General features: G+C 62.1%; 1 protein-coding gene across 3 annotated transcripts in view; it reads left to right on the plus strand.

The window, feature by feature from the left end:
• Positions 1-12,166, plus strand: part of PFKP (phosphofructokinase, platelet) — a 48,629-nt gene extending 36,463 nt beyond the window's left edge. For 2 of the 3 annotated variants that reach the window (XM_031444813.2, XM_031444816.2), the window contains 9 exons: positions 602-689; positions 1,234-1,386; positions 5,020-5,172; positions 7,628-7,792; positions 8,836-8,897; positions 9,202-9,313; positions 10,064-10,163; positions 11,260-11,362; positions 11,847-12,166. In XM_031444813.2, coding sequence (XP_031300673.2) covers positions 602-689; positions 1,234-1,386; positions 5,020-5,172; positions 7,628-7,792; positions 8,836-8,897; positions 9,202-9,313; positions 10,064-10,163; positions 11,260-11,362; positions 11,847-11,994 — 1,084 coding nt within the window. In that variant the 3' untranslated portion in view covers positions 11,995-12,166. The remainder of the gene's footprint in view (positions 1-601; positions 690-1,233; positions 1,387-5,019; positions 5,173-7,627; positions 7,793-8,835; positions 8,898-9,201; positions 9,314-10,063; positions 10,164-11,259; positions 11,363-11,846) is intronic. The other variant, XM_031444814.2, reaches the window with a different exon arrangement.
• Positions 12,167-12,695: the final 529 nt, after the last annotated feature.

Consider the following 12,695-nt stretch of genomic DNA (forward strand, 5'->3'; position numbering starts at 1 on the left):
CAGTCCCCACGGCCGGAGAACAGCCAGGAGGTCCTGGGCTGAGCTGGAAGGGCCAGTTGACATGTTCTCATGATGCTTAAGGCGCTTACAGCAGACGCCGGCAGGGACCCTGTAACCCACATCCTGTCCCTGCGTCCTCCCTGCCACCCAGACCCTACGACTTCTCATCCATCCACCCAGAGAGTGAACGCTGCCGCCCCCCAGGTGGCAGAACAGATGACCGGCGTGGGGGCTGGGGCGTGGGGGGCACGGCCATTCCACGTGTTTGAAACAGGTGTGAAGCGAGGGAGGTGCGCAGGTGTGGGTGGAGGTGACCTGAAACGGGGTTAGATGGGGTGTGGCGCTCGTGTGTGACTTGCTTGTTGCGGTGAAATTAGGAAGCCTTTGTGCTCCGTCTGCTTTTTCCCTAATGGGGGAAGTAGGAGTCTTTGAGGGCCAGTTATTGGACAGGTGCAAAGTTCCATTCTCCTTTAAAAGACACTCTTTTGAGACCTGATTCCCGACCACTCCTGCTGCGTGGGGTTCCAGTCCCTGCTGCCCGCGTGGAGGGGGCGCAGTGGGGCTCCGGCCTGACCTCGCCTCTCCCTTGGCCGGTCCGCAGCACCCTTCCCGGGAAGTTCTTGCAGGACATCGCGGCCCAGATGCGCGCTCACGGCATCAACGCGCTCCTGGTCATCGGGGGCTTTGAGGTACGTCTGCTCTCCTGTGCTTGGCTGTCCCCGCAGGTCTGAGTGGGGACCCCGTGCTGTCTCCTCTCTCCACGCGCTGGGGCCCCAGCTGCCACAGAGTAACTGTGCCACAGAGACCAGCGGGTGGCGGGAGGAGGGGGCCGGAAAGCCACTTGACCGGGAGGCGACGGCTTGACCCCTTGGCTGGGGCTCATCCCTGCCGTGGGTTCTCAGTGTCAGATCCAGGACTGACCCTCCCCACTCGGAAGCCCGCTGGCTCTTCAGAGAGGGAGGCTGTTACGTGGCTGGATTCTCATTTTTTAACTACTTGTCGGACGTCAACCGTAATTTTTATACTCAGCCGAGGCCAGTCCCACGATGACCTTTCAGTTTTCTTTAAAGAGTCCGTGAGAACCTCCACCAGCCAGACTCTGGCCGGTGACACTCCCGGCCTCCTCTGTGCTTGGAGCTGGGCTCGCGCGACGTGGATGCGTTTTGAGCTGGTTCTCCGCGTCCCTTCCCGTCCCCTCCCTCTGGCCTCCATGCCGCACACATTACCCCGCAGGCCTACCTGGGACTGCTGGAGCTGTCCGCCGCCCGGGAGAGGCACGAGGAGTTCTGTGTCCCCATGGTCATGGTTCCCGCCACCGTGTCCAACAACGTCCCGGGGTCCGACTTCAGCATCGGGGCCGACACCGCCCTCAACACCATCACCGACGTGAGTGCGGGGCCGCAGAGCAGAGCCGCGACGCCAACCCGCTAACCCGGCCCCTGGCCTGCTTTTATCTCCCGGCACCTCGGAGACCAGGCCTGCTGGCTTGCTTTTCTCTTTTATTTTTCTCAGAAAAGTTAAAAAAAGTCTGACAACCTCTGACTCTGCTCTGTCCCGCTGCTGCAGCCCGGGTGCCGGGTCCCCTGCAGCTCGGGGTCTCAGTGATCTGGGTGTTCACTCACTCAAATGCGTTTTCTTTTTTGGCTGGCCCCGTGGCCCGTGCTTTGATGTCTGGGCTAAATAATTTGTAATTTCATCCGTTGACCCGAGCCCACTTTTTAACAGCTGTGACGCCTCTGGCTGCAGCTTAGCGCCATCCTTGCCCTCCCCTCGTGGGCTGGACGTTAAACTGCGTCTAAGGCGACATGGATGCTACTTGAATGCAGGGGTTTTGTTTTGTTTTGTTTTTTGCCAAAAGGCAATAACAAAGAAATGCATCTTAATCACCGTATTTGTGAACTGCACGTGGGAAATCCCGCGGGCGTCTGAGTCTGAATCTAGCACAGAACGCATTTCTCCCTTTTTTTAAATTCGTTGTCAGAACGTTTCTGTAAATCCTCACGTTCCGGTTTCCTCGCGAGGCGATCTCGTGGGCGTCTCCCGGGCGTTCTCTCTGAGGCCCTGGCCTCGCGTCTGCCGCTGGTGCCGGCAAATGAAAGAAGAGCCTCTGGAGGGCGCGCCGCGCGCCGGGCGGGCTTGGTGCATGGCTCCCGCTTCCCGCGCCCCTCTCACTTCCTGCCGCTTCTGCACGAAGACGCCCCGGCTGTCGCCTGCGTTCCCGCCCTCCTGCCGCGGTTGCTGCGCCTCTGGTGCTGGGGTCTGTGCTGTGGCTGCTGCCGGGCTAATTCAGCTCCCTGTCGACCCCCAAGCTCTGGGGCGAAAGGTCGTGGTGTCGCAAAGCCTTCCTGCTTCTCCCGTGCAGCTGGGCTCGAACCTGCTCGCTCCAGGCTCGCAGCAGGAGCCACGAAGTTCGCTTTCCTAAGTGGCCCCTAACTAGACACCCCGGGTGGTGGCGGGGACGCTGGGGGCTGTCACTGGGGGGCCCTGACCAGGTCGGTGTGCGCCCCCGCTGCGGCACTGCACACACACTTTCAGGCACAAGGACAGACCGCCACCTTCTAGTTCCAGGCTCGTCTGCGACAGAGAATTCTCTTTCCAGACGATAAAGAGTGAATGCGTGTGTGATGCTGAAAACTGGAAAGCCCAGAGCGGCCCGGGGCAAACTCCAGGTGTCCGTTCTGCGTCCCCTTGAGGGATTCTGAGATTCACTGCGTGACCCTGTAAATTCAGGTTTTGCTCCACGTGAGGCTCTCAGAGCCCGGGTAGCGGCAGTAAGGCAGGCGGTTCCCTGGCGGCCGGCGCCGGGCCGCCCTTGGAGGCAGGAGGAGGTGAGGGTGCCTGGGGACCTCCGCAGGGGGCCTTGCTCTGGTTCGCAGTGAGTGGTCGGAGGGCGGTCGGGACGACCCCCCAAGGCTGCTCAGCAGGTCCTGAAGGCCGGCGTGTTGAGGTTGCTCAGTTTGCCCCGAGCCCCGTGTGTTACAGTCACAGTGACGCCCAGTCTCTTCAGGGGTCCATCTGGGCTGGGACTGGGCCAGGCCGGCCACGTGCGGGGGGGGGTGGCCGGGGAAGGCCTGAGGGGCCACACAGGGCTCCAGTGGCTCGTGGCATTGCCACTTCATGGCCCTGGGAGTGCTGAGGACAGTCCCCGGCGTCTCCTGTCCCAGCCGGTTCCTTCTGTTCCCGGAAGGGGGTGGTCCTGGCAGTGATCTTGCCACCAGGCGACATCTCGGTGGTCACATCTGAGCCAGGGGTGCCCTGGTGTCTGGTGAGCGGGGGCCGGGATGCTGGTGATGCCCCATGATGTCAGGAGGCCCACAGGGAGCCCACGGCCAGAACGTCCCTGTGCCAAGGCTGGGGCCCGAGATGGCTCTGTGTCATCAGCTGCCACGTCCTCTGGACGTTCAACCGCCGTCCTCATCAGCCTGTTTCCTTTGCGTCTGGACGCGTCCTGAGCACTGACTGCATCGCAGGGTGGTGGGTCTCCAGGGCCAAGGGGACACCTCAGAGCAGGGGTTTGGGGGTCCTCGGCTGTGTCTTACCCCTCGGAACCACCTGCTTGTTGTGCTGGGAGCCACGGCCGCCGTGTGTGCTGGCCCCAGGCAGGGAGGGTGGCCCTGAATTACCTGGTAAGGAAGTGGGCGCCTGGATGGCTTCCCTGCGACTGTCCAGTGTCTCTTCTCAGTGTTGGTGGTGCAGCGTTGCCCCCCCAGGACTGGACTTGGTCCCCAGAATTTCAGGTCTCGTCCTGGGCCGGGCTCTCCCCTCTCCGCAGCATCCTCTCGTCTTCTGAGAGATGGAGGAGGAGGAGGAGTGATGGGAATAGAGGGTGCGAGGACTTGAGGGCATAGAACCACCGTCAGATTGAAAGGCGCCGATGACACCCTGCCCGCCCGCGATGCCTGGTCCCTGGTCCAGAGAGTCCTGGGTGGTGGTGGGGAGCGGTTCAAACCGTGCCCTCCAGTGGTCCTGAGCTGCACCGGGCTGGAGGAAGGTCCCTGCGGGGACCGGGCCTGGCGGGTGGAGGGGCGATGGAGGGGGGTGGGGCAGGTGCGCGACCCCCTCACCTTCCTCCCGGCCACTCCCCGACTAACCCACGTCAGGTCCACCGTCCATGTGTCCTCGGGCCGCAGCTCCCCCACCCCCGAACCCGGCCTGTTTGGAACCCTAGGGATTGGTGGGGGTGGAGGGCAGAGACCCAGAGGCCTGGGTCTCATCCTGCCTGCGAACATTCCCACAGAAGGGGCCCCCAGGTCGTGCTGCGTGGGGGCACAGAGACCGGGCAGGGGCCCGGGCTGTGCTTGGAGCTGTGGCTTTGGGGCCGTGGTGGGTGGACTGGGCCACTAACTGAGCTACTTGGGCTAATGCTCTGAGGCAGGAGTCCAGACCTCCGCCTTGTGCTTGGGGACAAAAGCAGCCCACTCCTCTGGCATCAGAGCCCACTGATGTCACCTGGGCCCCCATCCTCGGGACGCAGGCCCCTGAGCTGCTCCCTGTGAGGCCCCCAGGGGGGTGCTCCTCACACGGCAGAGAGGGCTCTCCCAGCTCTGTTTGGGGGCCCCCACTGGCAGCAGCGCCACTCCTGGCTGGGTGCCAGCAGGTGGGCCTGGCCTTGAACTCGCCAGAGAGGCTCCCTTGCTTCCTCCCAGATGCCTAGAAGGGCTGGGTTGTTCTTCCCTCACTAATCCAAGGCCACCTCCTGCCCTGCTCTGCTGCCCCCCACTGCGTCCCCCTGTGCTCTGGGCACCGAGCCCTCCCTGGGGCCTGCACGCCCTCTCCCCACTGCTGGGGTCTCCCCTGCTGAGCCCCCGCCCCCCACCCCTGGGTCTTCCCTCCTGCCCCCCCACTCCTGGGTCTCCTCTCCTGCATCTCTGACCCCCACTGCTGGTCTCTCTTCCGGCCCCCTGTGCCCCCCATAGCTTCCTCCCCAGAGACCCCCGTGGATGTAGGTCCCCTGTCCCCTGATGACTGCAGGGAGCTGGCGCCCCTGACCACTCACCCACCCCGCTGACCCCGCTGCAGGCTTTCCAGGGTTCGCTGGTGATGGCAGACGCGCGGGGCAGCCACCCCGAGTTTTGCGTCCCCATTTGTGTTGTCCCTGCCACCACTGATAACAACATCCCAGGCACAGACCTGAGCGTGGGCTGTGACACTGGCCTGAATGTGATCGTGGAGGTAAGAGGACCTGCCCCACCCGCTTCTGTCTTCGCTTCGGTGGTTGGTTTTCTTTGCCCCTAGGAGAGGGCCGGTCAGGTTGAACCCTTTCAGTGGAATTGGCGGGGAGCCCCATCCGGTCCCCCAGGGCGCGTGCGCACTGGCTGGAGTCTAGGTCACACTTTCCAGGACAGTTTTCTCAGCTCCTCCCTCTGGGGGCATCCTGCCTTCACTGACTAATAAGTAGATGTTCTGTTTGTGCTCCCGGTTCCCGCAGCACCTGGTGGGGCGGGGCCTGAGGTCCTCCCCAGCCTGATGAGGCAGCTGCCAGGCGACTGGGCGACTGCGCGGACGTGTGGTCTGTTGTGGGGACCAGGACGGAAGCGGGTCGGGGGGCGGGCATCTGGCCCGGAGGGACGGTGAGTGCGGAGTCGCAGTCCAGCAGAGAGGAACGCCCTTCCTGCCCGGGCGGCTGGAGGCTCGGTGGACCGGCCCCGAGTCCCCGGAGTTCCACCACGTGGCCCGAATGCAGGTGTCCCCCTCGCTCCTCCGCGGGGCGGCGCCTGTGAGCAGCGCTGGGACGTAACTTGCCGATTTCCCTCGGCAGCCTGAGTCTCAGACTTTCTGGGAGCCTCCTCTGTCGGCCACCAGAGGGCGGCAGCGAGCGGAAGGGCGGCCGCAGGGCCGGCGGCGGCTGGTCAACCAGGCGCGGGCATCAGGTTTCCGATTCCCTCGTCTCACCCCAAGTCAGAGCCCCCGCGCTCCCTGCACCCCCGGCCGGGCCGGGCCGGCTCGGGCCTGCGGCCTCTGGCTCCTCAGTAACTGAAGGAGACAAGGCCACAGGACTCACTATTTTTAAATCAAATGGATTCAAGCCTCAGACACAACCTGGGTAAACGGGGGCCTGCAGGACACACAGGCGGACCCGCTCACTGTCCTCGCACGACGGGCCCCCAGCGCCTGGGCCAGTTGGGTGATGACAGCGCTGTTCTCTGCCTGCGTGAGTGATTCTCCGCCTGGGTGTCGGGCTGGGTAGGGACAGGAACCCACGTGACCTGAGCTGGGGGCGGGGCAGCGTGCATCCCACCACCCGGAATTCCTCTGAGACAAAGGCCACGCAGGGAGTGTAAGTCCTTAAATGCCAGGGAGAGGACCCTGCACGGACTGGACAGTGAAAACCCTCCAGTGCTGTTTGCTGGCCCTGTGGGGCCTCCCTGCACCCTGGGCCCCCCGCAGCACTGGGCTGGGCCCCCATGCAGTGCTGGGCTGGGCCCCCCGCCCCACCTGAGCACCAGGCAGAGGAGACTGGTCCGTTGATGCGGTTTCCTCCCACCTCAGCTCCCAGGGCTGCAGGGCTGCCCCCCGGCTACAGTGCACTCTGAATTTTGAGTAAATCCGTCTAGTTATCTGGGGAGGGGGCCGGTCCATGAAAGTACTGTCAGGAGTGGTGGAAATGGAGCACGTTTATTCATCAAAATGCTCTGCCATGTTTGACCCAAGGTCCTTGAGGGAAAAGCTCTGAATCGGGGTTGTCACCCTTTGGTGCCTAGATCCCCTCTTCTCACCCCAAGGCCTGACGCCCCGTCTCTCTGCACCCCCAGCCCCAGGCATGATTTCAAACTTGGGGCCTTAAAACACGCATGTTCTCTCTCAGCGCCGAAATGGGAGCCGAGACCAGCGTCACTGGCTGACGCCCAGGTGTTGGCAGGGGCGGGACCGTTCTCACTGTCCCAGGGGCTACAGCTGCCCCAGCCCGGCCTCGTCTGTAAAGCCTCCTGCTCCAGGGTCACGTGGCCATTACCCCTGGGTCAGACCCCCCCGCCTCCCTCATACAAGGATGCTCGGGACGGCGTTTGGGGCTACAGGGTGACAGGGGACAGTCTCCCCATCTCAAGGTCCTGGATTTTATCCCCACGTGAGGGCCAGTCTCAGGTTCCAGCGATGGGGACCTGGGCGTCTTTGGGGGTCATCGTCCAGCCCCCCGCCCATCCAGCAGGATGTGGGGGCCCCGAGGAGGGCTGGGTCCGGCACATCCCAGAAACAGGAGGTGGTGTGGGGGAGCGGGAGCCGGGAAAGGTGGAGACGATGTTCCCAAACGGTGGAGGGGTGTGTGTGTGTGGTGGACGGACCAGCTTAGGGGCTCTGCAGGGACCCCAGAGAGAGGAGGTGCTGGACAGGTTTCCACGTCCCTGAGGCCAGCGCAGGCGTTTCCTGGGGAGACCGCCGTCTGCGTGTCTGTGAGACGCGGTCCAGCTCTGCAGAGATGCCCTGATGGGAGGTAGGTTCAGGGAAGACCGAGGACCCCCAGCCCTAGTGTCCCAGGGGCTTTTCAGCAGAAGACAAGACCCAGGACCCGGCCCCACGAGGCCGCAGGCAGAGAGTGCTGGGGACTGACACACCGACCAGGGTCAGGGCCAGGCTCCGCAGGGTGTCACCTGGCCCGCACCCCGTGACCCGTGTCCTCCTCTGTGGCCAGACGTGCGACCGCATCAAGCAGTCGGCCAGCGGGACGAAGCGCCGCGTCTTCATCATAGAGACCATGGGCGGCTACTGCGGCTACCTGGCCAACATGGGGGGCCTGGCCGCCGGGGCCGATGCCGCCTACATCTTCGAGGAGCCCTTCGACATCCGGGACCTGCAGGTGCGTGGGTGGGCCGCCGCCCGGGGCATCACTGCTGACGCACCAGGTTGGGGCACCCCCGCTGACCCAGGACGCTGACACCAGGGACGTGTGTGAGGGCCGTGTCCACACAACAGGGTGACAGTGGGAACATGGGTCTCAGGGCACCTGCTGGTCTTTAGCCCAAGCTTATGAGTTTGTCTCTCACGTCCCTGTGACAGTGATTCCTTGTTCCTAGGAAGGCCCTGCCCTGTCAGGGGACGAGGGCCTGTTCACTGGGACTGGTGGCCTGATGGCTGCGAACCTCCAGGCCATGGGGTCACGCAGGGCAGCCAGCCTGGGGGCCCCGTGGGTCCAAGGCGGGGAGAGACCTGGGTGGTTGGAGAACAGCCTTCCCGCAGCAGAGCCCGCCCGGGGAAGCACTGCCCCCACCCCGGTCCCAGGGGCGCACACCCGAGGGATGTGGCCCTGAGATCACAGTGCAGTGGGCGTGACTCACGCTGTCTGGGAGCAGGTGCTGGCCGCTCGACCCGGGACAGGAGCTGAACTCTCCGCCTTCCCCTCCTGCTTTCACGTCCCTTTCTCCCTTCTGCACGTTTCCTCCCTAGAGACACAGTGCTCCTTTCCCGAGGAGACTGTGCACCAGGCTGAGCGTCTCCTGGCCCGAAAATGCTCATTAGGCAGTTTCACGCATTTGTGTGCAGTAAAGCACCAGGTGGTCGTTTGCCTCTGAGGCAGAGAGCACCCTGGTGGGAACAGACAGTTAAGGGCGAAGGGCAGGCTTCTGGCGGGTGCGCAGAAACTGACGCGCACAAAGCGGGAGCGTCTCCCACGGGTGCTGGGTGCGCGCAGGTCTGGGGACACAGTCCCTCCTGCCGTGGCCTGCGCGTCCGTGGTCCCTGGCGTTTGTCACTAAGGGACACGTCACCCATCTCCTACAAGGAAGCTCAGAGCAGCCACCCCGATCTCCCACCGCCCTGTTCACGCAGCAGGTCGGGCAGGGGAGCACACGGTAGGCGCTTAGTAAGTTTCCACCTGCCTGACAGACGGACCCTCTTTCCTAGTCCAACGTGGAGCACCTGACGGAGAAGATGAAGACCACCATCCAGAGGGGCCTCGTGCTCAGGTACCGGGTCTTGAAGGCAGGGCCGTCTCACCCTGCCCCCGCCCGGCCCGGACCCCCACCCGCACCGCATCCCGAAGGAGGGAGGGGGCCGAGTGGCTGCACTTCCTGCTAAGACCTGTGGGCCTTTAAGCCTTTAATCCTCCAAGGGCACTTTAAAAACTTCTTCACGTGTAGCCAGTCTTTCTTAAGATCCTGCAAGTCGTCGCTTCCGTGAGGCGCTGAGCTGCACTGGGGAGGGAAGGGGTGCGGGCGCTGGGGGCGGGGGACGTGCGTGCGCGGGGGGACATAGGCGCCTGTGTTTCAGGAACGAGAGCTGCAGCGTGAACTACACGACCGACTTCATCTACCAGCTCTACTCCGAGGAAGGCCGGGGCGTATTCGACTGTAGGAAGAACGTGCTGGGCCACATGCAGCAGGTGGGCGCTCGCAGCCCGCGCAGGGGGCGCTGTCTCAGCCGTGCGGGGGAGACCTGCGCGCGTGGGTTAGGGTTAGACTGACGGTAACCTCTGCGCCGTGTTGGGGTGGCACCAGACATCGCGAGCTTCTAGAACTATGTCCGCTGTGACATTTGGGCAGCTGGGCTGTTCAAGGAAAACCATCCGCTTTCGTGTAAATGGTGACACCAGTTAAGTGGAAAAACTTACTCAAATGATTCAATGCTGGGCCTCGGTCACCTTTTAAATTGGAGCAGCAGACAAATGATAGTGATCTGAGATTTGCACAAAGTTGGAGCGACTTGGAAAGAGCCCCTAGACCCTGGGGCCGGTGGACAAGGCTCCCGACGGCAGGCCTGCGCCGGCCTGCCCCCACCTCAGTCTTAAAGGAACTGTGCCTCCGCCCTCCATCCCCCGGAAGAAGGTTAAGGAGTCCTGATGAAGACGCTAAAATAAGGAAGATGCTAGTTGACCAGTCGGCTGATTAAAAGCCTCTGGTTGCAGGGCCCTGGCCAGAGTTCCGGGGCGGGGCTGGTTTGGTTTGGTCCCAACCGTGTCCAAGGAGACAGAAGTATGCAGAAAAGGAAACCCAAAACCCACATTTATAAATTTGAGTCTCTTAAAAATATGTCATGAGTCTCGCTGAACAGCAGTGATTTTCATTTCTATTCAAAAACTAAGCCAGGAAGATACTCGTGTGACGAACCCTCATGTAGCTCTAACCACCCACAGGGCGGGGCGCCTTCGCCGTTTGACAGAAACTTCGGGACCAAACTCTCTGCCAGAGCCATGCAGTGGGTCACCGCGAAGCTGAAGGAGCCGCAGGGGGCAGGTACGGGCGTGCAGCCGGGCTGGGGGACCGTTTCTCCCTGGCTTCCAGCAGCTCAGCCCCACAGCTGCTGCTGCTGCTGCCTCACGGTCTGATTAGGGAGAAACAGAATTAGCGAAGCGAAGTGCCCACCACCGAGGGCAGCGTCCGGCCACGCAGCGACGCCCCTCTTCCTTTGCAAGAACCCTGCCCCGACACGAGGGCTCACTGGCAGGGCTCCGTGGACCGCTCTGAACTGGCTTTTACTTAAGATGTGTGACTTCTCACCGACGCCTTCACGACCCCCCTTTTGGGGAAAATGACACAGGATGGGGAGGTGTCTAGGCAGTCTCCTCCTTGGGAGCCGAGGCGGGTCCCCTCCACCCCTTCGGACGCCCTCCCTTCGCAGGGAGTGCTGACTCCTGACCCTCTTGTGTGTAGAGACCCGCTTGCGTTTGTTTCTTGAGTCAGGCTGTTATATTTTCTAGGAATTTTTCAGTTCACCTAAAATTTCCAAGCATGGCATGGAAGTCTCGGTCGTACCCTCTTACCGCCTACAGCGTCTCTGTCCCCCATTCATGCCATGTTATGTCACCCCCTCAGTTTTCTTCATCAGTCTGACCAGATCAGTGTGTGTTTTAGTTTTAAATAATTTCAGCGTAATTTTAATCTTCAGAGAATTGATTTCTTGATTCTTTCTAAGTTTGTTTTTTACGTTAACTCCTGCTTCTGTATCTCTTTCCACTTTTTGGATTTATCCTCCTCTTTCCCCGGCTCAGTTAAGGACACGCCACTCACTCGCAGCCTCTCACCGGATGTGCTGTCTGGAGCATCGGTTTCTTGTGCAATTTTACTGAAATCCGCCCTTTAAGCTTTCCTGCTGCCGCGCCGTGTGGAGCGTTTACTCCCCACCCACTCTAAGAATGCGCCTTGTGCGACCCCTAGCCAGGCGGCTCCCAGGACCGGAGGGAGCGCTGGGGCCTCGGCCTCCGCCCGCGGCGGCTCTGAGTCTGAACCCTTCCTCTCCCCACGCGACTGCTCCCCCGGTCGGCAAACCTCTCCTCCTCACCCCTCCTGCCGGGTCAGCACGACACATTATTTATTTTCTTTTCTTTCACAGGAAAAAGGTTTGTAGCGGATGATTCCGTGTGTGTGCTGGGAATAAGCAAAAGGAACCTTGTCTTCCAGCCTGTGGCAGAGCTGAAGAAGGACACGGACTTCGAGTAAGTGCCCGGGACTCGGGCGGCCTCACTGCCCCGGGGAGGGGGAGGCAGCAGACCCGCTGCCAGGTCCTGGACACGACTGTCCTCCGCCCTTTCCCTGAGAACTGGCCTCTCCTCGTCACGCGATGCTGCCCTCATTCTGCTCTGTCTGGAACTCACAGCTGCTCCAGCTGGTCTTAGATTTTGATGTCAGCCTGATTCACCTTCTGTAACCCTTGGCTTCTAATACATGTCATTACACGCATGCATCTTCCACCCCAACAGGGGCGCTGGGGCTTGGACCCCGGCCCTCGTGCACACTGAGCACACGCTCTGCCACTGCGCTGTACCCCCGCCCCCTGCAGTCCTCACTTGAGACTTTGAGAACCAGGGCAGAGCTTTCAGGTGTCTGAGTGAAAAGTGTGTTCTCCTCCTGCCTGTCGGGCCCCCCACGGCCCCCTCCACAAGGAGCCATGGCTCAGGGCCCGTCCTGTCCCCTCTGCAGGCACAGGATCCCCAAGGAGCAGTGGTGGCTGAAGCTCCGGCCCCTCATGAAGATCCTGGCCAAGTACAAGGCCAGCCTCGAGCTGTCGGACACCGGGCAGCTGGAGCACCTGCAGCACCGGGGCCCCGAGGAGCTGGCCGCCATCTAGACCTGCCTTCCTGCTTTGTAACGTCTAAGTTATTTATCAGCACTTTGAGGCTCGCGCGGTTAACCCTGCTCACAGAGCCCGTCTGCAGGTCCAGCACGAGGCGTCCACTGTCTCAGCCTGTCTCCTGCTTTAGCACCTGCGTGTCCCACAGATTAAACGTCTGCCAAACTCCCATCAGTGCCCGGTTTCTTTTCTCTTTTTAAGTGGAAGTTGAGAACCTCAGGCAGGAGCTGTGGGCAGCTGTAAAGGTTTGCTGGGCAGATCTGGGGGGTACTGGCAAGTATTTTAGAGGGACCATGATGAGACCACAGGCAAGGGCACTCTCACAGGAGGGAAGGCGGCTCTGACACACAGGTGTGCAACGCCAAGGCAGAGACCGACCTGCACCAGGGCGCGGCTGAGGTGACCCCTCCTGTAAAGCAGAAACAGAAACCTCGAGGTGGCTTAAGCCCGAGGAGAGTTCACAGGCCAGCCCCGCGCCGAGGCCGTGAAGGGCAGCTCCCCGACCCCTTGTGCAGCCCCAAGGCCCGCATGAGGGCCTGCGGGGTCACCCCTGCTTCCTGGGGGCCAGGGAGCTCCTGGCCCAGGTCTGCAGCGGAAAGCTTCCTGCCTCTGCTCTCTGGGGCCAGGGACAGTCAGGGCACAGCCTGGGACCAGACCTGGGCGGGGAGACGGCGGGGGGCAGGCTGCACGGGGTGGCT

This window comes from Camelus dromedarius, chromosome 26 (assembly GCF_036321535.1).
Source record: "Camelus dromedarius isolate mCamDro1 chromosome 26, mCamDro1.pat, whole genome shotgun sequence".
Taxonomy (NCBI): Eukaryota; Metazoa; Chordata; class Mammalia; order Artiodactyla; family Camelidae; genus Camelus; species Camelus dromedarius.